The sequence below is a fragment of the Trachemys scripta genome, chromosome 11, assembly GCF_013100865.1.
Source record: "Trachemys scripta elegans isolate TJP31775 chromosome 11, CAS_Tse_1.0, whole genome shotgun sequence".
NCBI classification, from domain to species: domain Eukaryota; kingdom Metazoa; phylum Chordata; order Testudines; family Emydidae; genus Trachemys; species Trachemys scripta.
Window position 1 is genome coordinate 67,001,366 of NC_048308.1, and position 26,556 is coordinate 67,027,921.

Here is a 26,556-nt window from a genome sequence, read left to right on the forward strand (position 1 = left end):
TGTTTACTGCCCGTGACCTGTCCATGACTTTTACTATATACCCCTAACTAAAACTTGGGCAGGGGGCCGCTGGTGCTCTGTGAGGGGGAATGGTCGAGGGCACCACGGGTGCTGGGGGAGATGGCCCGGGACTCCCACTGGTGCTGGGGGGGGGGGGAAGGGTTGGCGGGGCTGACAGGGACTGAGGACACAAGGCGCATCTGCCCCTCCCCCAATCAGGTGTGGGCTCTGTGTGAGCAATGCTGCCATTCTGCTTTCTAGAAATGGGGAGGGTGCTGGGGTTTAGCAGTGTCATAGGGGAGCAGTCTCCACCCTGGCTATGCCACCATCTGTGCTGGAGGGGTGCTGGAAAATTAGGTACACTTCTACCCCGATATAACGCTGTCCTCGAGAGCCAAAAAATCTTACCGCGTTATATCAAACTTGCTTTGATCCACCGGAGTGCGCAGCCCTGCCCCCCTGGAGCACTGCTTTACCGCATTCTATCCGAATTCATGTTATATCAAGTCGCATTATATCGGGGTTGAGGTGTATGTGAACATCCCTTGAGTGTCTGCCCCCTTCTCTTCATAACCCTCAACCCCTGTCATTCCAGTCCTGTCCCTTCCCTTCCTCTGTTGGCTCTTCTGTGCCCAGGGGAAGAGGTGTAGTCATTGGGGTATCACCAACAGCAGCACCGCACACCCTAGGGGTCTGAGACCAAACAAACAGGTTCCTCTACCATTTCCATGTACCAAGAGCATGTGTTCCACTCATCTATGCCCTAGAAAAGCGAGTGGACTGGTCATCTCTGAGTAGGAGCCCAGGCCTCACTTTGCGTGCATGTCTATTTGAACCAAGACTTGCAGACAACCTGTGGGTGAAGAGCTCAACTGGAGTGCACAGCATTGTGAGTTATCTGTCGTGTGCTCAGCCCCCTCCAGTGCGATTAGCTCCGTGGGACGTCCTGCACCAAAAAATTATTTTCAGGGCTAAAATCCCAGCTGTTCCTTTAAGAGCAAGTGATCTCACAATGGTGTGGGAACATTCTAAGGTTTCCTGTGGGCCTTTCCGAGCCCTGGGACAGGTGACTCTTGCCCTGCTGAGGCTGTCTGCTACAACTGACTCCACCAAGGCCAAGGAGGATGACAATGACAGAGGATAACGAGTGGATGAAGACAATTCAGAACGAAAATGCATACCTGAAAAATCAGGTTAGGTTGCTCCGGGAGAACTATGAATTACGTTCGTTACTGAGTCAGCACTATGAAAACAGCAATGAAGGGCGAATTGTCACTTCCCACCCTGCTCCCGTGTATCCGAATGCCAGCTCCCCAGGACAAGGAGGTAAGGAGAACCTGAAAGATCTGTCTTGTTTGTTCTCTTGAGTAATGGCCCTCTAATGCACTAGGTGAGAGCCCTGGCTGAGCTCCCCCTAGTGGACAGTCCCCAGGTTGCTGTGTTTGTATCCACCCACTCGCTCGCCTGTGCACTGGGTCTGGGTAGATCCCCTCATTGTCGCAAGCTCTGGGCTTTTAGGCTCATGCACCCAGCGTGCATATCCTCTGTCTAGCCCCTTCCTGAGATATGGGACACGACTGAAGGGGCACCAATAAGGTTCACTGGCAATGTGTCTGAAAACACTGCCCTGCTTCCAAGCTCTGGCAGGCACATGGCACCTCCCATGGGGGATTCAGAGTCATTCTAGTGCCAGAGAGCAAGAGATCAGTCGTCAGAGTAAAAGCCTTCGTTTGAATGGTAACACCGTATGCTCTGTTCTCTGTTGTAGCCCCGCCTCACGGAAGGGATATCAAGCCACCGGAGAGCCCAAGTCACCTACACCCTTCGCTGCTGCAGGAGTTCAGTTATTCCCCTCTCCACATTGCAAATGAGGAAGCAACTCTGTCCAGCCCCAAAGCCCAGGCAGAGGCTACATTTAAGGGGATTCCCAATAATCCCACTTTGTTTCAGCCTACACCCAGGGAGAGGAAACCAATCCTGCTTTCCAGCACTTCCTGGACCACCAGGGTGGAGAAACAGCTTCCAGAATCCATAGACCTCTCGAGGTTGAAGAAAGTCTGCTTCACCGACGTCACTTCACCTGGAGGAGATAAGGCTCGTTTATATGGGATGGGTAAGAACTGACCCCTCTATTGTAGCTCAAGATTTCAGGGAGCTCTCAACATCCAGGTGACTACAGTAAGCGATTCGAGTGGTGTCTGTGCTTCTCAGGATCAGGTCATGAGGGCAGGGACATCAGTGCTGGACCAAGGGACCATGTCCTCTAGAAGCCGTGGCGAGCCCTGAATCCGTGATACATGGCATGTAGGTTTGTGTCTCATATAGGGTTTTTTTCAGCTGATATGGCTAGTCCCTTTCCTCTTGTTCTGGGATGAACAAGTTGCTTGTGGCAGATGCAGGACATAAATCTGGACTGCGGCACAGTGTGTCCCCTGACTTCCAGGAAAACTTAAAAGGAGTCAAAGTGAGGCGATCCCCTTGCCTGACCCTGTGGCCACACGCTTACACTGGCAGAAATGTTAGTGCCAGGAACCCCCCAAACCAGCTGCCTCTTGGCCCCAGGCTGATTTCCCACCAGCCTCACCCCAGAGAGGGATGCACCCAAAAAGGACCACAGAGAAAGACGAGATGGAGAAGGGGTCAGGGCTTATCCTGCTCTCACCAAACCCTGCACTCTCCAATTACTCTGCTCAATATATCCCCACCAAACTTCCCAAATACCCTTATCCTTGGCTATGGGACATTCTATGAGAGCAGTGACTAGAAAAAGCCATAGTTTCCCACATGCCACTGACAACTCTGCCAGTGCACCTCAACTCTGACCTTCTCACCACCTGTTCTTCCAGCCAAAGCTCTCTTTGAACAAAGAAAACCCTCCTGAGTTGTGTCCACTTATGTTTGTGTGAAGAGAGCTGGGCAAGAGGGTGTGTTTCCAGTTTTGAATGTTGTCTGATAACCTCTAGAATCAACACTGAGATCCCCAAAATGAGAAGCACTAAGCAGGCACTTGAATTGACATTCATAAACACCTAGACAGATAATCAGAGCGAGGCCCTCTAGATTTCTAGGGTCTTCTTCACTGGAAATCTATATGAAGCCATGGCTAACTCTGATCCTATACCCCCGTTTTGCTTTCTTGTAGCTCACCAGCAGCACGGAAGTGTCCTCAATGCACCAGACCTTCTGAGTCAGCCCCAGCCATCGTCCCTGGGAGAATTTGTTTCCTCAAATCCCCTCAACATTTCAAACAAGGAAGGGGCCCAAGCACAGCTTGTGTTTCCAGGATACTTCAAAACATCTGAGCCATTTTCCCCAGGAATTCCCCCAAGGAAGCCAGTCCCCCTTATAAACAGCGCACGGGACATAGTGGGCGAGAAAATGTCCCTGGACTCGGAAGAGATGCATAGGAAAAAGAGAGTCTGGTTCTCAGAGAGTCCAGGAGGAGATGAGCCGCGGAAGCCCCATACCTATTATTTAAACGGTAATGATGTGATTTCACCCTGGCCTTGCTGCTAATAACAGTAGCTAAGGATGGGCTTAACTGACTCTAATCATAAGCTATCTCTGCAAGCATGGGGGAGTGGGGGCTTTTTGATGCCCTAGCGCTTGGCCACACTAGGATAAAGGGCATCTTTTAAAACTTGATCACCAACATTTTGCATCTAAGGAAAGGAAGGAATGATGAGAGCAGCAGAATAAGGACAATTGATTTTTAAAAAGCAGACTCTAACAAACGCAGAGAACGGGTAAGTAAGGTCCCATGGGAAGAAAATCTAAGGGAAAAAGTTTAGAAGAGCTGGTAGTTTCTCAAGGAGACAATATTAAAGGCACAACTGCAAACTATCCTGATGCAAAAAAAAAGATAGGAAGAATAGTAAGAGTATAACGGGTCAAAAAAGAACTTGATAAGTTCACAGAGGATAGGTCCATCAATGGCTCTTAGCCAGGATGGGCAGGAATACAAAACCATGCTCTGAAGTGTCCTTAGCCTTTGTTCCCAGAAGCTGGGAATGGGTGTTGGGGGATGAATCAAGGGATGGTTACATGTTCCATTCATTCCCTCTGAAGGGCTTGGCATTGGCCGCTGTCGGAAGACAGGATACTGGGCTAAATGGACCATTGGGCTAACCCAGTATGGCCATTCTTATGTTCTTAAGAGTCCAATATGGCTCCATCAGGAGCTCTTTAATGACCTAAAAATCAAAAAAGAATCCTACAAAAAGTGGAAACATGGACAGATTACTCAGGAGAAATACAAAAGAATAGCACAGACGTGTAGGGACAAAGCCAGAAAGACTAAGGCTCAAAATGGATTACACCTAGCAAGGGACATAAAAGGCAATAAGAAGAGGTTCTTTAAATACATTAGTAGCAAAAGCAGGATGAAGGACAGTGTGGGTTCCCTACTTACTGGGGAAGGTGAACTAATAGCTAATGACATCAAGAAAGCTGAGGGGTTTAATGCCTAATTTTGCTTCAATATTCACTAAAAAAGGTTTAATGGTGACCATATACTCACACAATTAATATTAACACCAAGGGGGAAGGAACACAGGCCAAAATAGGAAAATAAGTTATAGAATATAAATTAGGTCTATCCAAGTCAGTGGGGCCTGATAAAGTTCATCCTAGGGTACTTAAAGAACTAGCTGAAGCAACCTGGGAGCCTTTAGCAATTTAGCATAGAGGGTGGGTGAGATTGCAAGGACTGGAGAAGGACAAGCACAGTTCTAATCTTTAACAAGAGGAACAAAGGGGACCTGGGATATTATAGTCCAATCAGCCTAACTTGGATATCTGGAAAGATACTGGAACAAATTACTGAAAAAATCAATTTGTAAGCACCTGGAGGGTTATAGGGACTACCTAACATGGATTTGTGAAGAACAGATTATGTCAAAACAACCTAATTTCCTTCTTTGAGAGGCTTCCTGACCTAGAGGATAAGGGAGGAAGCAGTAGACTTGATATACATTGATTTTAGTCAGGCTTTTGACACAGTCCCCCATGACATTTTCATAATCAAACTAGGAAAATATCTAGATGTACTTCTTCCTGCCTCAGTGCAAGGGGCTGGGCTGGATGGGTTCTTGTGGTCCCTTCCAGCCCTACATTTCTAGGATTCTATGTTTTAATTAACATGTTTCAAAGCCCTAGTGTACACAGGGCAAGCATGTATTTTAATGTGTGTTCATAAGGGCAAGGCGAACCTGGGGTCCCCCAATATGATTTTCAAATACTTCTATGCTACAGAGCCTTTGTCAGCCTGGCTTTATCACTACAGTATGCGGTAGAGCCCCCTAATGCAGACACCGCTCACGCGGACACAAGGAGTTTTTCTGCTGGCATGGTAACATCATCTCCCCATGCGACGTTGCCTGTGCTCACCGAAGCACTCTTCGGTCGACATAGCTGCGTCTACACAGGCAGTTCTGTTGCTGGGGGCATGTTTTTTTCCCACCCCTGACTGACATAGTGATGCCAGCAAAACTTTGTAGTGCAGACCTGACCCTAGTGTGGCTAAGCCCATCTGGAAGGGCAACGGGGCTTTTCTGGCTGAGAAAAGCTCTGAAAGTGACCTGCTTTTCTCCTTGTATTTATTTCCAAAGTCCATTTCCACATGTATTTACGTAACCAATCCATTTAAGGAGGCAGATGTTATCCAGTTCGTGCATCGCACTGGGAAGTCAGTGCTGTGTTTGGTTGTATCTGTGCGCATCTATGTATATAACGTGTGTGATTCTATATTCTTTCTCCTGCCATGTGGCTCAACCCAAGCAGTAAAACTTTAACCTGAATCTAAGCATGGTGAAAACATTTGGCCTTCCTGCCTTAAGTTACTATGTAACTAACAACCAGCTTGTCCTTCATATAGAGCTTGAGCTGAACAGCAAGAAAAATGGCCGCATAGTGGGTGAAATTGCCTTCCAGCTAGACAGGCGCATCCTTGCATATGTGTTTCCTGGAGTAACGAGACTTTACGGCTACACAGTGTCCAACATTCCTGAGAAAATCAAACAGGTAAATCCTTCCTTGAATCTGCTGAGGGAGAGGATAGTGCATAGAGCTGGTTGGACATTTTCCAATGGGACAGTCACCATTTGCTGAAAGCAAAATGTTTCATGGAAACGTGTTGTTTTTGGTGAAAATTTATTTAGAAAGAAAAATAGAAATCAGCATATCCATCGGGTTGAAACGGACCATTTCAGAACAAAACCTCTTTGGGTTTTTTTTCCATTTTGAAACAAATTTTCATTTCAATTTTTTAAATTTTATATTCTGTTGCATAACATATAGTGTTTTAAAAGTCAGAATCAGAACAAAGCATTTTGATTTTGACAAAATGAAAGATTTCAGTGGAACCAAAATGAAATTTTTAAAAAATAATGTTTTGCAGGACACTTTGAATTTTGTGTGTGTGTTTTTTTTTTTTCCATTCCACTTCAGAACACGAGACATTTTGAAATCACAAAATTCCCTGCTAAGTGAAAAATCCTGTTCCCACCAATTCTAGGTGTGTGTGTTTGACAGAGAGAGAGCATTCTAGTGGGACTCTGAAAATCTGAAATGCAGCCACACACCAGCATTGAAAATTTCCTGGGCTCCCAAAGCGCTTTTTGCAGTGTCTCAGGCTTTGGTGCATTTTGGTCTTAATCTCTCCGAAATCAGTGAGAGTTAGGCACCTAAATACCTTTTAGACTAACAAATTTATTAGAGCATAAGCTTTCGTGGACTACAGCCCACTTCTTCGGATGCATCCAAAGAAGTGGGCTGTAGTCCACGAAAGCTTATGCTCTANGGTCATTACATCTGCTGCAGACTGTAGCGGACCAGGCATCCAGAAAACAGCCTTTACCTTGTGGCCTAGCTTGGGTCCTTCCATAGGATGCAAATAGCAGGGTTTCAGATAAACATGTGGCATCTGATCCTCCACTGCTTTGCACCTTGTACCTTGTGGAATCATTTATATTTTTACAAAAACTTTGAAGAGGTGTAGATGCTGGGCTGGGCAATGGGAAAAGAGGCCCCGAGATAATTCATTCGTACAGATCTGCCAATGCCCAGACCTTCTTCGGAATCCGATAGAGCCAAAGATAATAGCCTTCAAATTTACTATTACCCCAGATCACTGTGCCTTTTGCTTCATTCAGACTCACTGGTTCATGTAACAGACCACAGCACACGTTGTTATATACTAAGAATTACAGGACATTAGACCACCGTGTATATGAGTATTTCCTTAGAGTAGGCCTGGGCTACACTAGTGGGGAGGTTCGAACTAAGATACGCAACTTCAGCTACGCTATTCGCTATTCACGTAGCTGAAGTTGAAGTATCTTAGTTCGACTTACCTGGCCGTCCTCACGGTGGCGAGTCGACTGCCACGGCTTCCCCGTCGACACCGCTTACTCCTCCTGCCGAAGTGGAGTACTGGCATCGATTCGCGGATCGATTTATTGCATCCAGACGAGATGCGATAAATTGATCCCCGTTACATCGAACTCTACCCGCCGATCTGGCGGGTAGTATAGACGTACCCTTAGAGTGTTGGTAAGGTCTTGTCTACACACGGACATCCAGGAAAATTAATCTGAATTAACTAAAGGTGTGAGTTCGAAGTGGATTAGTTAAACTGCTTTAAAGCCCTGTATTGATGCTGTTATTCAGAGTTAAAGTGATCTCTGGAAGTGAAGTAAAGTAACCAAATTAGACCACTTTAATTTTGAATGAGGGTGTTCACACAGGAATTTAATGCCATTTAACTAACCCACTTCAAATTCACACAGTTAGTTCAGATTAGCTTTCCTTGAAGTTCCTGTGTAGACACTGCTCTGTTCACCCTTTTTCTGCATGCTCTGTGCTCCCTATCTATTTACACCTCCCCCCTCCATCAGGCCTGTGTGCAGTAGCTTCGATGGCCCATTGCTAGCCAGCCGTTCTCTGTTACAAATGTGTTCACTCCCTCTCTCCTGTCCCAGGAAACTCCAGGATGCCTGGAAGCATCTGTGATCCTCAATCTCTTCCGGCTGCTGAACAATGACTTGAAGTGCGCAGCCTACATGGAGTCCTGCATCTAAACGCCAGATCTTTACACGGTCTCACCTCATGCATCTAATCAGACACTGGAGAGCCCAGCGAATGGGAACCCTGAATCCTTCCTACAGGACGCTGTATTTTAACCAGGCGTGATGCTCTTTCCATCTTGGCATTTTACCACGGATCCCACCACCCATGATCTCTGAACAAAAGATTCACATACAACTGATCTTCAGGAACAGATCTCTCCGACTCCAATTGCCAGTAGCTGATTGGTTGTAGGCCAATTCCTTAACTGCAGCTAAAGTATAGGGCCTGCTCCCCCTGAAATCAATGGGAGATTGGCCATTAATTTCAGTGGGATTAAAATTTGGCCCTAGCGGATATTATTATTTATTGTATTGGTTTATTGCTACACAAAAATATTTGCCAATAGTATGTTAAGTCTTGCCATTATTTATTTTAATTTAAAGGACTAGTTTTTTCACCCTGTTTCTTTGATTTACAGACTAGTGAGTATTTCATTAGTGTCTTAGAAAGATGCTGGAAAATGCAATAATTTTCATGCATAGAAGGTGTTGCTGTATATGATTCCTAGAATCTATTTTTGTTTTACTGGCTGACATAATGTTAAGCCATCTGATGCGATCCTTATTTAAACAAATCTGATTTTTATTTAAGTTATTTATTGTATCTATCATTTATTTATGTACATATTTATCAAATGGACTGTTTTTATAATATTTAATGTAAAAACTGGAAGATGTAAAATAAAAACTGATATGATATAAATTCGTGGTTGACCCTCTGCTTCCTAACTGCATTATGTTCTGATCCCATCGCCTCCAAAAATAGAAAACAGCAAAAGTAATTAGAGGCAGAGAAGTACTTCCAGATGAGGCGAAATTGAAGACATTAATATTGCTTAGATTAGCTGGATGGTGAGAGGGGACATAACAGAGAGACTTAAAATAATGAAAAGTGTAAAGTTATAGGTTTGATCCCACTATAGCAAATCCCAGGGAACCCCTGGTGGCAGGACCGAATATTATGGGGCCTTTAAATTGTCCAAAAAGCAGCTACTATAATTAGTATCCTATCCTTACCACAGTATATGTGACACACTCCGCTAGCGTAAAATGCTGCTGTTTTAACTGGAGCTTGAATGTATCATGTATTGTTGTTTACTTCCTTTTTATTTGTATGCATTGAAATCAGTGTGAAGACACAGCCCTGGAAAAGTATTCACCTGCTGTTGCAGAGTACATAGTGGCAGTAATTTGCCCTGTTTTTGTCTTAGGGGGATAGATCCTGGGGACTGGCACTCAGGAAACCTTAATTCTCTTTCCAGCTCTGCCACTGACCTGCTGGGAGTGGTGGATGACGTTGGGTAAGTCACTTCACTGCTCTGTACCTCAGTTTCTCCATCTGTAAAATAGGAATAATGATACTGAATTCCTTTGTAAAGTGCTTTGAGAGCTACCAGTAAAAAAAACACTCTATAAGAGCAGGGTATTATTAATATTATTATATGCACTATATAAAAAGCCTGATTCTCTGCTGCCCCAGGGTTGTCAGCGCTCGTGACTTTTTCACAGGTTGCAGGATTTTAGCCAGGGCTGGAGCCTGTCTGGTGATGATGTGAGAATCTCCAGCCCTCTTGGGAATTTCAGCCTGGCTTCTGATTGGCTGCCTTTCCCACTACCTCCGGTCGTGAGGAAGAGCAGCCAATCAAGGCTGTGCAGGAAGCAGTCAGAGGTCTCCGCCCCTTAGTTGCCAACACCACTGTCACAGGAGTGGAGGAGAGAGGAGCTCAGAGAGGCTCCACTCCCTGCAACACCCATCCCTGGGAGAGGGGAGGGGAAGAGTCACAGCAGCTTCAGAAGGAACGGAGGAGACAGAGAAGAGGTGGGGCAGAAATGATGAGGACACAGGGGGATGAGCAGTGTTGATCTGGAGAGGGGACTGATTTGGGGACAGGGTGCAGAATTAATTGTTGGGTATGGGGTGGGCAGCGGAGTGGCACAATCACCTTACACAATAAATATGGAAGTGTTGGCTACACTATCTCACAAACACACTGGGTGGACAGGGGAGTACAAAAGACCAACCAAAAAACTACAGCATATTCTTTTTTTTTTTAAATCTCATGATTGTTGGTCTAATCTCATGATGTTTAGGGTTTTCATGATTTGTGAATTTTTGGGGGTAGGCAATATTGCTACCTTGCCCTTGGATTTGTTATTTGTACTTTTGCAAAATGCTACCAAATCAACAGTGATTACTTTTGGGAGTCACATTTGTAAGCTTTTTTCCTCAACCATGAGGGCTAGAAATGTACTTCTTTATTTTAAATAATCACTTGACTCCAGGAGCTGTAGCTTTAAAAATAACACAAAATATCACAAGATACAGAAAACTCACAAGGGCTGGCAGTACTGCAAGACAACCTGCCTTTTACCAGGATAGTCCCATATCTCAAGGGGCTGTCCTGCAAATTTGGAATTTGAGAACAAGGCACCTAAGGGTCCTATTTTGTGCTCAGTACCGCCCCTCATTCCACCACCTCTGGAGGGAGCCGAGCTGTGGGACATCAAATGCAGGAGCTCCAGGCTTGGTAACACATCAGAAGAGGCAGATGGTAGTGGTATTGCCCAGTGATTGGTACTAGCATCACCCAGACCAGGAAGAATAAAACCCAGTTGGCAACAGCAGCCCAGGAAACAAGGGAGGTAGGTGCAGAGAATGACCTTCCCATGGGGGTGGGTGAGGAGGGAAAGGAGCGGCCTGGGTCCCCTGACTGGGGTGAGCTATTCACCGAACATTAACAGGCCAGCAGAGAACAGATGAGGAAAGTTCATATAAGGGATTGGTTGATGCAATTTTCCTCAGGGGTGATAAGTGGCAACCAGGTGAAGGATCTGGGACAGTTGGGAGAGGGGGTAATCACAGCAGCAGGGTGTGGGCCCTTGGGGGCAGTGTGGGGGTTGGAGGTGGGTGTGTTACAAAGGCAGGGGTGTGGGGATCTGGGGGGGTCAGAGGAAGGGGGGTGTCACAGAGGCAGGGAGTGTGGGTACCTGGGGTGGTTGGAGGTAGGGAATGTCACAAAGGCAGGATGTGTTGGGCCCTGAGGGCAGTGTGGGGGTTGGAGGTGGAGGTGTTACAAAGGCAGGGGTGTGGAGACCTGGAGGAGTTGGAGGCAGGGAGGTGTCACAGAGGCACTGTGTGTGGAGACCTGGGGATCTGGGGGGGTTGAAGGGGAAGGTGTCACAGAGGCAGGGGGTGTGGGTACTTGGGGTGGTTGGAGGTAGGGGGTGTCACAGAGGCAGGATGTGTGGCGCCCTGGGGGCAGTGTGGGGTTGGAGGTGAGGGTGTCACAGAAGCAGGGGGTGTGGAGCCCTGGGGGGCAGTGTGGGAGTAGAGCCATGGGGGTCACAGAGGCAGGTTCTGGAGCCTGGTGGGGAGTTGAAAATGGTGGCCATCTTCTGGCTTATGAGAAGCTAAGTTGAGGGGGATGGAAGAGGGGCTCAGGATGTTATAGGGAGCAGGGAATGGGGGGTGAAGTCTGGCTCTGGGGAAGGGAGCTGGGCTGTGAGGCAGGGGACTCATGAGTGCAGTGCAGGAAACTCCAGTATCAAGCGCTAAGGATTTGGGAGAGGAACGCCTCTCCGCCCGAAACATGCACATCCTGCTACTGGGGTGAAGCCACATCAGCCTAGATGGGCTGAGAGCGTGGTCCTTGGAGCTGACTGGCCCCAGCACAACCCACCAGCTCCTTGTCGCAATTCAGCTCCATGCACTGGGGGCAGGGAGCCCCTCCGCCCCCATTGGCCACAGGTTCATTGCACTCACAGGGGCATGGCTTATATTACATCCCTTCTGTTATAAGAATTTATGCTGAGCCATACGTAATACTGTGCATTGTATTAGGGCTACAGTATTACTATGTGTATGGTAAAGGGACCACTATTAGGAGAATTATGGAACTGGGTCATTGGTTGGTAGCTCACAAGCCTGCCCTCTCTGTCTCCAGGTTGGAGGAAATCAAAATCACCTGAACATATTCCTTGCATGTAGCCAGGGTGCAGTGGTTGGTTTGGAGCTGAGCTGCAGGTAAGGATTGAGTATCACATACCATCAGTTGGAAAAGAAGGGAGCTGGTGGGGGCTGTGTTTGCTCCATGTCGTGTCTGGGGTCCTGTTTGCAATGATCAGCAATCTTAAGTTAGTCTCCTGTGAGGATAAACAGAAAAATGCTCATTGTAGGGCTGGCTGCATGCAGGACTTCTGTTTGTGTGTGTGTAGAGCACCCCGTCCAACAATTAGAGCAGAGTGAGTGATTCACAGCCAGGGAATTTTGCCGCTATTTCTGTTTGCACATTCCTGCAAACCAATAACAAACACACTTGAGAATGTTGTGATGGGAAAACATTCAACATCATTTTGTTTACCCTGTGGCTTGTTAGTCAACAAAACATTACATTTGAGCCATGAGACCTAAAACTGAGTGGCTTCATAATAATATCTAGCTGTTCTATAGTGTTTTTCATCAGTAAACCTTAACATGCTTTACAAAAGGACAGTAGTATCGTTATCCACATTTTACACATGTGGAAACTGAGGCACAGAGCAGTGAAGTGACTTGCCCAAGGTCACCAGCAGGCCATAAGTCATATGATATAGCTTTTGTCCCTGAGTAGATGGGCATAATTTATGAAACTAGATGTCATCCGCAAACACTCTCAAAAAGTAAATTTTATGTTCACTCATTACAAATACCTGCAAATGTGCATGCTTAACATTTGCTTTCTCTGATCATTGATGCTATTAATTCTCAATTACACCAGTGTTTGTGGAAAGCAAACACAACAGGAGTGAGAACGCAGCCAGTGACAATGTGTTTAAAATTCAAACAAGTATTAATGGAAATTGTTTTGCAGTATTTATCCAAGCCTAGTAACAAGTTACTTCCTAAGCGGGTTTGTTTTTTTTATTTCAAATGAGCCTTGTTGAATTGGCCCTGTACACACGTGAAGATCCAAACTTGTCTTTGCACGCACTCGCTTGGGAATGCTGCCTGTTACAACCTGATCTCGGTTAGTGTAAAGTAAAAAATGAGGAAAACCTCTCTAGTGAAGGATATTCAGCCATTGAGAATGCAGCCTTAAGAGAATATTCCCCCATGAGATATACGCCCTCAATATAACAAAAGAGAACTTACACTTTTATCTTGGATAATGTCCAACTCCATCCCCAGATGTGAGAGGTAATACAAGTTATAAATAATAATACTAGTGTCCACAGTTCGGTGTCTGTACAATAATATGGACTCTGAGTTTATGAGGTGTCTTCCTTGTGTGGAGAAAACATCCTAGCCTAGGATGTCAAAAGTAGAGAGTTCAAATCCCACCCTTGTAGTGCCAGTGGATGTGGTAACATGGATACCCTTTAGAGGTCATATGGGACAAGCTATTCAACTTGAGTTCCTAGAGCCATGCTGTGACAAAGTGCTAATGGAATCCTTGCAGATGTAAGCAGTGCGGAGATGATTTTACCCCGTATATGGTGTTGGAGAGACTGATACTGGAATACTGTGTCCAGTTTATAAAAGGATTTAGAAAAATTTGAGAGGGTGCAGAAAACAACCACAAAAATGATTTGAGGGCTGGAGAAAATGCTTTGAAGTGCGAGACTTGAAGATCTCAATCTGTTTAGCTTATCAAAAAGAAGACTGGGAGGTGACTTGATCACAGTGTCTTCACAGGGAAAATATACTGAGTACTCGTGAGCTTGTAGTGGAGTAAGGCATACCAAGAACCAACAGCTGGAAGCTAAAGTCCAATTCAAATGAGAAAGAAGGCATGTATTTTTAATGTTAAGGTTATTAAGGGAAAGGGAGGGTTCTCTATCTCTTGATAGCTTTAAATCCAGACTGGATGCTTTTCTGGAAGCCAAACCCATGATCTTTGGTGGCCTGACTTATGCTTTTAGACCATTTTGGGTTGGTAATGCCGTATGTATAAAACAAATGACAAATCTAGCAAACACACTGCTGTTGTTTAAAATGATAGCAAACTACTTGCACAATAGCTGTTTTGATTGGTATTTTAAAAATTGATTTCTGGTCTAACAGTGGGTATCCTTCCATCGACTTTAATAGAACTAGACTGGACCCCAGATGCCCAGAACTGAAAGATAAAGTGTGGGGAAAAAAAACAATCTGCACAGTTATGGGGTTGGACGGATTGACTTAGGAGTAACAACTGAGAGCTAGATGTGTATAACGTAGGTGATGGAGACATAGCTCTAGAGAGAGTTGAAGGGTATTGTTTTGTATTGTACAACTCCACAAAACTAGGAGTAGCAGGACAAAATTAAGAAAAGGAGAGTCAGATCTAGACAGTGGGATCTGTAACACTATGATGTAATCCGAAAGGGAAGCAGTGGAAGCCTCCTACCTTGAAATACTTAGAAGTGGACTGGGCAAAGCACAGCAGATATTTATATTTGATGAAGTGGAAGCTAGAGGAGGGTCTCAAAGAAGGGGTGGTTGTGGTCAGAGCAATGGGTAAGGAACGTGTTCTCCGTGTATGGTCTCTACCTCTCCAGCCAAGTGTGGTGAGAAGCAGCAATGGTTCAGAGACTGGGTGGGTTCAAATATTGACTCTCTATTGGTTTTAACTGTATATTCGAATATGTCTCGTTGCTCAGGAAACATATAGGTTCAATCAGCCTTCCCTCTTTGGACAGAGCTGTGGAGGGTCAGCACAGAACCCAGAGTTTGCACAGTCATTCAGCTTTACCCAGCCATTAGGAGCAAGGCAAACCTTGGGATTTGGGCAGCACAGTGACTTCTGGACAACATCTGCGTATAAAGAGTGTTATGGGCATGAACAAACTACACCTTTTGTGGTTTCTTCCCCACCAGCCAGGTCTCCTGTTGCTGGCAACCAAAGAATCAGTCTTAAACAATCTGCTAAACATGGAACTCTTCTGAATATACCTGACTTTGGACTTTCATCTGAAGGCATGTTAAGTAATGGTCTTGGGGAAAAAAAGCAGAATTCAGCTTTGAATGATCTGAACATGAGATGGTCAAACTAACCTGGGGTGCTGGTTTTGAGCCAGAGAAAACACAGAGCCAGAACATCCCAACCTCTTTGAAAGTTTTCCATCCACATAGTAGTGAAAGTGGAGGGTTGGGCGCTTTTGGCTTTTCTCAAGAGATGAGCAGCTCGAGTCCCAGTACAAATTCCAGTTTTATAACCCCTGGAAGCAGCAATAATACACCCTCTTTATTTGCCCCTGTTCTATCAAGCAAAATAGGAGTCAAAAAGAGAGGACTAGAAATACAATATGGAAGAACTAGTAGCAGTTTCACTGGTCTGTCTGATCCATCTGGTGGGACTTTGAGGGAGTCCTTCAGGATGAGTCGTACTACCAAGTGTAGACCTGAAGAAGCAGCAGGTTGGACTGAGCTGCCTCTCAGCCTCAGAAAGAGAGTGAAAAGAGAAAAGGAACATGGGGCAGATGGGACTGACCATCACAGGGCAAGTGGTTTGGCAGGTGGAACAGGCCCAGCAGAGGGTGATTGAGCAGAACATCCCAGATTGGGTTCTAATGGAACAACGATGGACAGCTGACTGACAAGGAGTTGACCAAGGAGAGAGTTACTCTTGAATCTGGAGAAACTATGCCAATTGCTTTGCCAGGACTAAGCCCATCTGTTTTTACAATGCCCTGGCTTTCAGTGGCATTAAAGGAGGAAGAAACTAACAGGGAAACTAAGGAAGGTGAGCACCAGGAACTCATAGTAGTCTGTGAATCGGGTGATTGGAAATGAATCCTCTAGCAGAATAAGGTAGCAGGGTGGCTTGTTTGCCGTTTTTCTTCTGCGTTTCATCTGTAAAACTTTCTGTTTTACACCTCCTGGCTTTGAGGTGGTTGCTAAGGATGACTGCCTTTGAAGGTCTGGCAGAAAAAGCAATCAATACAAAGGGTGTAAATAACACTTTCTTACATCCTTCTGTTAGTTGCTTCTGCCTCTCTGGGGCCCCCTTGTCATGTGTGTTACACCAACGCCTACTCTGAGCTCTGTTGCCCTGTACCTTGAGTAGTGATCTACACCTGTGCAAAGTGAGTGTAAATGCTACCAAGTCATCATGGTCGTGTTGCACTGGTGTAAAGGACAACAGAAGGGGCAGGGCAATGGTGACTGGGCAATAGACTCTCCTTGAGCCATCTGGGTACAGTGGTCCAAATTCTAGGTGATGTAAGGGAATGCAAATTACACATTTCTAGCCAACTGTGAATCCAGCTGGGTCTAAGGGAGGCTGAGTTTAAGCTTTGTCTACGTGTTCTATCTTGTGTACTGAGGGGGTCAGAGGAAGACACACATTATCCCAGCTTAGATTTCCTTAAAGCTTCCTAGATTCATTATGAATTTGGAGCACAGTATTCATTAAATCTGTGTATCCTCCAAGAATCTACTGTAATTCATAGACCTGTCCGGCCTAAAGGACACACACTATGTAAATCAGTTTTCTCTCTCTCTAGGAAGGACACACACACGCATGCACACACACAGGATTAAAATGTCAATACTTGTCTTTGATGTAATATATCACACTATTGCATCAGCACAGTGGAAATTCATATCCAACGTGCATATTAAGTTAAACTGTGGCATTTAGCCCCAGCCCTGCATTAGCGGCAGTGCTGAGTAACTCTGCCTTGAAGGAGAGGCATCAAAAGGAATTTGGCTTGCAAGAAGCGCATTTTCTCCTGGATTTTGCTGCTTATGTGGGGAGGGGGTGAAGAAGTAATTTGCTACAGCTCTCTTTAGGGGATACAACCATGAACCATGGCTCTGCTTGTTTCGGTTTTTCCACCTCCTTTTTGAGGGCAGCCCATGAATTTAAGTACATGCTAAGTGCTTTGCTGAATCGGGGCCTCCATATTGAGTTCCTGATGCTTATCTGCAGAAAAAATTACAATGGTCAAATGCAAAAATGTTCCCACCAATCTGAAGAGGAAGAATGTCCTGAAGAAGCATTTTGAAAAGTTTGGGCAAGTGGAGAAGATTTATTGCACACAGGGGGGGAAAAAAGTTGGCAATTGTGAACTTCTCTGACCATGTGAGTATTCAAGACTGGAATATTAAAAAATATATCTACTGCATATAATTATAGGACCAGGACAAAACAGTCTAGTGCTCTAAACTTCCACTTTTGAAAGCCTTGATTAGATTGTACAAGCAAATGAGTTTGCAAAGGTGGTCTCATTTTAGTCAGATGAGAGAGTTTGTGTCACAAACCATTTCAGAACTGTCAGTCTCGTAGTTGGACAGGCCCACAGCTGGAAAATTAGCATGTTTACAGATCAAAACGGAGCTGGATTGCCAGAGCTGTGCGTGTGTGTAAGATGGCACAGCTCAGGTCTCAACTTTGCCTGACTCTACCAGTACTATTTGTCCTCCAGTTTCATGAGCACAAAATAGTTCATAGTTTACAAATAGAAAAGCCTTCAGAGGGTGCAGGATCATCCCCTTAATACATCTCCCTATCTGTGTCCTAAAATATATGTTCTGGTCTTAAACCAGACCAGCTGAACGTCTCTTGGATTGGGGCTTCCATTTCATCCGATTTTCAGATATTTTCCTGTATATTTTAGCCTAAATACTCCTCTTCTGAATTTCTTCTTGGTACTTAACTGTCAGTTATACACACTTGCATGATGCTCAGTAATTCCTCTCCATCCTTGGGGGTTTACAGCCTTCATATATTTGTAGATGGCTGTCATATCTCCCCCTCGCTGTTGCTTAGCTAAGCTGCCTGTTTCTAACGCTGTTAGATTGCTAATCAGACTCCTTTAGGTCCTTACTCATATTGGGTGCTCTTCTCTGTTCATTCATCACTTTGTCTACAACCTTTCTGGCTATGGGGTTCCTGGAAGTGAATGCAGTAGTCCAGGTTAGGTCTCACCAGTGATCAACTAGGACCATCACTCTGCTCACTGATGTAATACCTTGATATAAATAGGACAAACTCAAATTGGCCTCTCTTTCACTGCTGTACCACAGTGCAAACTTGAATCCAGTTTGCTGCCTGCTATCACCCTTGGGTCACTTTTCAGATTGCTTCTTTCCAAGTCTCTTTTTTCCAGCTGAATACTCGTATTTCACTCGATTAGTCCCTAGATGTGTATAGCTTGCATTTCAAAAAATTGAATCCCAGTTTACTTCCTTCTCAAATCTCTGTTCTCTCTAGGGCCATTTGTATTATGTCTTTGTCCTCACTAGTGTTCAAAGCTCTTCCTTGTTTAATAGCTGCAGATTTTGTCAATATTCTACTTCCTCCCTTTTTCTCTATCAATAATGAATATGTTAAACAAGGTTTCAATCTTCCACTGATCCTTAAGACAGAGCTGACGCTAGGCATAGGGCCCTGAGCAGCTCAAGGGGGGCCCCCTATTAATTATTACAGGGGTTCTCAAACTGGGGTCAGGACTCCCAAGTGGGTCACGACCCCATTTTAATGGGGTCGCTAAGGCTGGTGTTAGACTTGCTGGGACCCAGGGCCCAAGCCCAAGTCTCACTGTCCAGGTTTAAGGTTACAGGCCCCCCTTGGGCTTCAGCTTGGATTTCCCCCTCCTCCTGGGGCGGCAGGGTTTGGGCAGGCTTCAGTGTCCCCCTGCACCCCACTACACTCACACTGTCTGGCTCTTCCCAGATTCACTCCCCCCTCTTCTCCCCTCCTCCACACACCACCTGTCAGACAGATGGATCTGAGCTTGGTCCCCACCTGTCTCTGCATTTCTTGTGGGAGGGGGATGAGTACAAATTCAAACCTGTTTAATTGTTGCCTCTGGAGAGGAGATTCCTGGGTGTTTGCCCTATTGTCCCCAGTTGGTGCCAGTCTTTCATAGAATCATAGAATATCAGGGTTGGAAGGGACCTCAAGAGGTCATCTAGTCCAACCCCCTGCTCAAAGCAGGACCAATTCCCAACTAAATCATCCCAGCCAGGGCTTTGTCAAGCCGGGCCTTAAAAACCTCCAAGGAAGGAGACTTCACCACCTCCCTAGGTAACCCATTCCAGTGCTTCACCACCCTCCTAGTGAAATAGTGTTTCCTAATATCCAACCTGGACCTCCCCCACTGCAACTTGAGACCATTGCTCCTTGTTCTGTCATCTGCCACCACTGAGAACAGCCGAGCTCCATCCTCTTTGGAACCCCCCTTCAGGTAGTTGAAGGCTGCTATCAAATCCCCCCTCATTCTTCTCTTCTGGAGACTAAACAATCCCAGTTCCCTCAGCCTCTCCTCATAAGTCATGTGCTCCAGACCCCTAATCATTTTTGTTGCCCTCCGCTGGACTCTTTCCAATTTTTCCACATCCTTCTTGTAGTGTGGGGCCCAAAACTGGACACAGTATTCCAGATGAGGCCTCACCAATGTCGAATAAAGGGGAACGATCACGTTCCTCGATCTGCTGGCAATGCCCCTACTTATACAGCCCAAAATGCCGTTAGCCTTCTTGGCAACAAGAGCACACTGACTCATATCCAGCTTCTCGTCCACTGTGACCCCTAGGTCGTTTTCTGCAGAACTGCTACCTAGCCATTCGGTCTCTAGTCTGTAGCAGTGCATGGGATTCTTCCGTCCTAAGTGCAGGACTCTGTACTTGTCCTTGTTGAACCTCATCAGGTTTTTTTTGGCCCAATCCTCTAATTTGTCTAGGTCCCTCTGTGTCCGATCCCTACCCTCTAGTGTATCTACCACGCCTCCTAGTTTAGTGTCATCTGCAAACTTGTTGAGAGTGCAGTCCACACCATCCTCCAGATCATTAATAAAGATATTAAACAAAACCGGCCCCAGGACCGACCCTTGGGGCACTCCGCTTGAAACCGGCTGCCAACTAGACATGGAGCCATTGATCACTACCCGTTGAGCCCGACGATCTAGCCAGCTTTCTATCCACCTTACAGTCCATTCATCCAGCCCATACTTCTTTAACTTGGCGGCAAGAATACTGTGGGAGACCGTATCAAAAGCTTTGCTAAAGTCAAGGAATAACACATCCACTGCTTTCCCCTCATCCACAGAGCCAGTTATCTCATCATAGAAGGCAATTAGGTTAGTCAGGCACGACTTCCCCTTGATGAATCCATGCTGACTGTTCCTGATCACTTTCCTCTCCTCTAAGTGTTTCAAAATTGATTCCTTGAGGACCTGCTCCATGATTTTTCCAGGGACTGAGGTGAGGCTGACTGGCCTGTAGTTCCCCGGATCCTCCTCCTTCCCTTTTTTAAAGATGGGCACTACATTAGCCTTTTTCCAGTCATCTGGAACCTCCCCCGATCGCCATGAGTTTTCAAAAATAATGGCTAATGGCTCTGCAATCTCATCCGCCAACTCCTTTAGCACCCTTAGATGCAGTGCATCCGGCCCCATGGACTTGTGCACGTCCAATTTTTCTAAATAGTCCCGAACCACTTCTTTCTCCACAAAGGGCTGGTCACCTCCTCCCCATACTGTGCTGCCCAGTGCAGCAGTCTGGGAGCTGACCTTGTTTGTGAAGACAGAGGCAAAAAAATCATTGAGTACATTAGCTTTTTCCACATCCTCGGTCGCTAGGTTGCCTCCCTCATTCAGTAAGGGGCCCACCTTTCCTTGACTTTCTTCTTGTTGCTAACATACCTGGAGAAACCCTTCTTGTTACTCTTAACATCTCTTGCTAGCTGCAACTCCAAGTGTGATTTGGCCACTCCTGCATGCCTGAGCAATATTTTTATACTCCTCCCTGGTCATTTGTCCAATCTTCCACTTGTAAGCTTCTTTTTTGTGTTTAAGATCAGCAAGGATTTCACTGTTTAGCCAAGCTGGTCGCCTGCCATATTTGCTATTCTTTCTACACATCGAGATGGTTTGTTCCTGCAACCGCAATAAGGATTCTTTAAAATACAGCCAGCTCTCCTGGACCCCTTTGCCCTTCATGTTATTCTCCCAGGGGATCCTGCCCATCTGTTCCCTGAGGGAGTCAAAGTTTGCTTTTCTGAAGTCCAGGGTCCGTATTCTGCTGCTCTTCTTTCTTCCTTGTGTCAGGATCCTGAACTCGACCATCTCATGGTCACTGCCTCCCAGGTTCCCATCCACTTTTGCTTCCCCTACTAATTCTTCCCTGTTTGTGAGCAGCAGGTCAAGAAAAGCTCTGCCCCTAGTTGGTTCCTCCAGCACTTGCACCAGGAAATTGTCCCCTACACTTTCCAAAAACTTCCTGGATTGTCTGTGCACCGCTGTATTGCTCTGCCAGCAGATATCAGGGTGATTAAAGTCTCCCATGAGAACCAGGGCCTGCGATCTAGCAACTTCTGCTAGTTGCCAGAAGAGAGCCTCGTCCACCTCATCCCCCTGGTCTGGTGGTCTATAGCAGACTCCAACCATGACATCACCCTTGTTGCTCACACTTCTCAACTTTATCCAGAGACACTCAAGTTTTTCTGCAGTTTCATACCAGAGCTCTGAGCAGTCATACTCCTCTCTTACATACAACGCAACTCCCCCACCTTTTCTGCCCTGCCTGTCCTTCCTGAACAGTTTATATCCATCCATGACAGTACTCCAGTCACGTGAGTTATCCCACCAAGTCTCTGTTATTCCAATCGCATCATAGTTCCCTGACTGTGCCAGGACTTCCAGTTCTCCCTGCTTGTTTCCCAGGCTTCTTGCATTTGTGTATAGGCACTTCAGATAACTCATTGATCGTCCCTCTTTCTCAGTATGAGACAGGAGTCCTCCCCTCTTGCGCTCTCCTGCTCGTGCTTCCTCCCAGGATCCCATTTCCCCACTTACCTCAGGGCTTTGGTCTCCTTCCCCCGGTGAACCTAGTTATGCTTTTGGGAGGGCATAAGTTCCTGGTGGGTTTGTCCCCCCTGCTCAGGGTCTTGTAGCAGCCTGTACAGCCATGTAATTCCTGTGGCCATCTGCCTGTTGTTGCCATGAGGAAAACTTAGATGGATCCTCTCTGAGGTACAGCATCTGTGAGGGCTGATCTCCCCGCAGTCAGGGAAAGACGGAGGAGGCTAATGAGGCTCCACCATCTTAGAACAAATTCCATTTTTGTTTTCTTTTTGCAAAAGAGAACCAACCCTCACAGAATGCATAGGGCTCCCCCTACAGCACCAGAAATCTGGGGGGCGGGGGAGAAATTTGGAGTCACAGGTAGTATTCAGGGTATAAAATACGCCCCCTTTGCACCCACCCCGGTTTGCACCTCTTCCTAGATGCATGAAACCAGCCTCTGCTTTCACACATCCTCCGCATCGCTAACGCTTTCTCTTTCCCCATCTGTCACCCCAGTGGTTCACTCATTTCATTGATATGGCAACTTTCCAATGTGCCGGGGGGGGGGAGGGAAGAAGGTGCTCACTGCTCAACCCCTGGCTCTGCCCCAGGCCCTGCCCCCACTCCACCCCTTCCCGTCCTGTGGTGTTTAGATGCTGCATGTGATTATTAGAACTGGGAGCACTGGCCGTTGGGAGTCTGAAAGGAGTGGGGAGGAGTTGAGGAGGCTGGGAGAGTTACAGAGTGTGCCGCTACAGCTTGGTAAATAGATTTCCACTGTAAATAAAGTTCTGTTGAAGTTTAATACCTTGCCTGGTTGATACAACACGCCCCCTCCCCTGAGCCTGCCGTGCCCTCGCTCCTCCCCCTCCTCCCCAGAGCCTCCTGCACGCCAGGGAACAGCTGATTGGGAGGTGCGGGGAGAGAGGAGGAGGGGGAGGGCTGATCAGATGAGCGGGAGGTCTTGGTGGTGGGGGAGCTGATAGGGGGTGGACTGCTGATGTATCACTGTGGCTCTTTGGCAATATACACTGGTAAATTCTTGCTCCTTCTGAGGCTCAGGTTGGCCACTCCTGGGCTAGGGCATTGATTACTGAATTATGTAATTCTGTAACTGCCTGGCCTACTCAGTTATTCATCACTACGGATTGCACTGGCAGACTCTGGATTTGGCTGTAGGGTCCTACAGACTGTCCTGTCAAAATCAAGTCTGCCACCTGTTGGAAACTGCTTGTTACTTTTGCACTCTGGGAGGGCTTAGTTTTCTTTGCAGAATGAGGAAGGGATGGAATTCTACTAAGGAGAATTAAATCTCTGTCCTTGTGTTGCAGCTTATCTTACGTCCCCTCCCTCCCCTCTGAGGAGTCTGAATAAGGTTGGACTTTGGATTTTATTTCTTTACAGTCCCAGTTTCTGCTTGCATTTTAAGCTCAGAAAGTTTGTGACTCAGTCCAACAGGGCAGCTTTCTGTTATTTACTCTCCAGAACTCCTTGCTTCTTGGTAGGTGAAGGCCAGAGGCAGTGAAAATAAGAGACCTTGTCTTAAATGACCACCCGCTCCTGAAATACCATTGTGTTTAGCACTGCAGAACACAGTCTATTATTTTCCATCAGGCAGCCAGCAGGTGAATCATGCGTAATGTACTGAAATTCACAGACGAAGTGATGCCGAAAGTAAGGTATTGTGGAAGCCTTAGCTAAGACTTCCCTTGCTTTCATGCATTTAGAACCTGATCTAGAGATCACTGAAATCAGCAAGCAGATACAGAGCAGTTCATGAAGAGTGTTGAATACTTTGAAATACCAGGTTTTAGGGAAGTATCAATATGTCTTTAGGCAAACGTGGCTGTCAAAAGGCAGGAGCTTGCGTACAGCCCGTGAAACGAGGCTGCTTGTATTTGACATGCTGTGTAGTCTTTCCTATTGTTGCTGCTTTGGCCTGAGCAGTTAGTCAATATAAGGGGCCTTGCAGGTTATTAGGAGGAGAAATTGATTATATGAGTTGGGTATCTCTGGTATCACCTGCTATCTTTCAGGCCTCTGCTGGCCTTGCCAAGAAGAATGCCGAAAAGTTACATAAAGACGTGTTTAAATTTTGGTACCTGACAGCAAGTAAGCTCCCTCCCCTTCCCCCATCCCCTCCCCACACACGCGCACACTCTTCCAGAAAGAAAAGTGGAACTATACACCTCTACCCCGATATAACGCGACCCGATATAACACGAATTCTGATATACCGCGGTAAAGCAGCGCTTTGGGGGGGCGGGGCTGCGCGCTCTGGCGGATCAAAGCAAGTTTGATATAACGCGGTTTCACCTATAACGCAGTAAGAGTTTTTTGGCTCCTGAGGACAGCGTTATATTGGGGTAGAGGTGTACTGTGAGGTGTAATTTTCTTCTCTCTCTTTGACCTTAGCAGCCAAGCACATACTATGCCCATATGGACAGTATCTGGCCTGCACGATAGGGTCAGAGGTGACTGCTAACTCTTAGCCTTCTGAAGGGGTCAAACACAGCCCATCAGGGCATCATGATGGTGTAATGGTACCCTCCCAAAAGCGTATTGTTTAACTATCGCGTGATCCCTGCTCACCTCAAAACTGCCTTAGGTCCTGACCCAATGTACATTGAAGTGAATGGAAGACTCCCATGGATTTCATTGGACTTTGAATCAGATTTAAGGGTTAAACGCAAATATTGAATCTTATCTGACCATCAGATGAGAGCAAAATCCTTTATAATACAGCACCGATTGTGACACTTGCTAATATAGCACTGACTAAACTGTCAGGCAGTGGCTGGATAGTGGGGCACATTTCTAATGCTCGTTTGGGTATAGAAGGTGACCATAGCAACGCACCGATGTCCCATAGCTCTAACTCCAGGACCCTACTTGTATGAGAGCGGGCGGGAGGAGGGTTTCAAATCTCACAAAGCCGAGACCACATACAGGCAGCGGTGGGCCGATGCTAACTCTGCTTATGTCTGTCTGAGATTGGTTTGCATTTTCTTAGGATTCTTATCTACCATTTTTCATTTATCGATGTACCCTGAGCCCAGACCTCTTGGGCTTGTTGGTTAGAACAGGCCTGGTCTAGATTTGAGCCTTTACAGTTCAGAGCCTTTACTAAGCCCCGGTCTGTACTACAAACTTACGTTGGTATAACTCTTGAGTGACAGTTATACCAACCGAACTCCCGGTGTAGACAGCGCTATGTGGACAGGAGGGCTTCTCCCGTTGACATAGTTACTGCCTCTCGGAGAGGCAGAATACCTACGCCGATGGAAGAAGGTCTCCCCTTGGCGTAGGTAGCGTCTCCGCTAAGTGCTACGGCTGTACCAGTGCAGCTGCAGCACGGTTAAGTGTAGACAAGCCCTAATGTGTATTATAATAGCAATATTGTCATTGCCATTCTTGTTTTCTTTGACAATAATCAAAATCCTTCTGTGCTAAAGTTTGGCCTTGCAATTTGTCCACTCAGGAATTTGATTATCGCATCACTGTCTTTCCGTCCCTACAAAATGCAGCCACTAAAGCCCGTTTCCTTGCCTGTTGATCTGATCATATAACTTCCCTCTACATCCCTCCATTTGGTATGGCATCAACTCCCCATCCACCATGGCATAAAATTTTTTGTCACCATTATCAATGCTCTATGTAACTCTGCATCTTCCTACAGATTCTCCCTTGTCGATCTTTACTTTACTCCCCCCATCCCACCCTGAGCCCTTCTGTTCTGCCAGAGCTCCCAGCCTTGTCTGCCTGATTGTCCGTTTCTCACACAATCACCTCTGGACCTTCCTGTGTTGAGCCACTATGCATGGCAGGATTAGAGCTGGGTGAATAGCTCATTTTTGTTCAGTGGCGGTTCCAAACCATCAGGAAAAAATATTTGGCTAAAGTCAAACCAGATCTGTTTTGTGTGTGCACATGAATTTAAAAATTCCGTGTTGGGTCTGTTCCAGAGCAGGGATTCAAAGGTGGGTATCCCACACCAGGAGTCAGTGCCCTAGCCATTTAACGAAGCTAAAGGTGACTGGGTGGGGTGGTGGGAGCACCACAACATCATCTTCCTCCTCCATTTTCTGCATGGCCGAAACTGTTCTAACTAATGTCAGGTTGACCGAAGCTGTATTTTTCATTGAATAAATTATTCATCTGAAAAACTTCACCCAGCTCTAGGCCCAACCTCCTTCAACTTATCTGCAAAGCTCTTGGTCAGTCTACATTTAAAGACCTACTTCTGCTGCGCTGCTTACAGGGAATTGAGTTGACCTGAATGCAAATTGTCAATCATTTTGCAAATTGTCATTCTCTTCTTTCCTTTCCCTTAGCCTCTGTGTATGTGTCTGTGAGCCCCTAAAGTTGGGACTGTCAGTAAATACATAACTAACACTTTGCTGTTTGTTTTGGCCAGGATATAACCCAGCAGTGTGTGATTGACTGTGTCTGTGATTGAGAAGTGCACTCGCTTTCATATCCATTATGCCCACCGCTTGTGTGAGGCGCCCGTGTCCTCTTTTGATGCCAAGATCAATTTTGAGAACATGACTAAATGCCTGCAGATCCTGAAGGAGAGGTACTGGGACCTGATTAACCAGGATATTTATTGCAATAACAAAGCAGAATTCAGAGGCTACAGTGTCCTGCTCCCTCTCAACAAGAGGGATATTCTCAG

The 26,556-nt window shown here is 46.1% G+C and overlaps 1 protein-coding gene across 1 annotated transcript in view; it reads left to right on the plus strand.

The window, feature by feature from the left end:
* Positions 1-892: 892 nt before the first annotated feature.
* Positions 893-26,556, plus strand: part of SPATC1L (spermatogenesis and centriole associated 1 like) — a 38,213-nt gene continuing 12,549 nt past the window's right edge. Inside the window, exons 1-4 of the mRNA XM_034786346.1 lie at positions 893-1,326; positions 1,769-2,113; positions 3,143-3,481; positions 5,876-6,021. Coding sequence (XP_034642237.1) covers positions 1,125-1,326; positions 1,769-2,113; positions 3,143-3,481; positions 5,876-6,021 — 1,032 coding nt within the window. The 5' untranslated portion in view covers positions 893-1,124. The remainder of the gene's footprint in view (positions 1,327-1,768; positions 2,114-3,142; positions 3,482-5,875; positions 6,022-26,556) is intronic.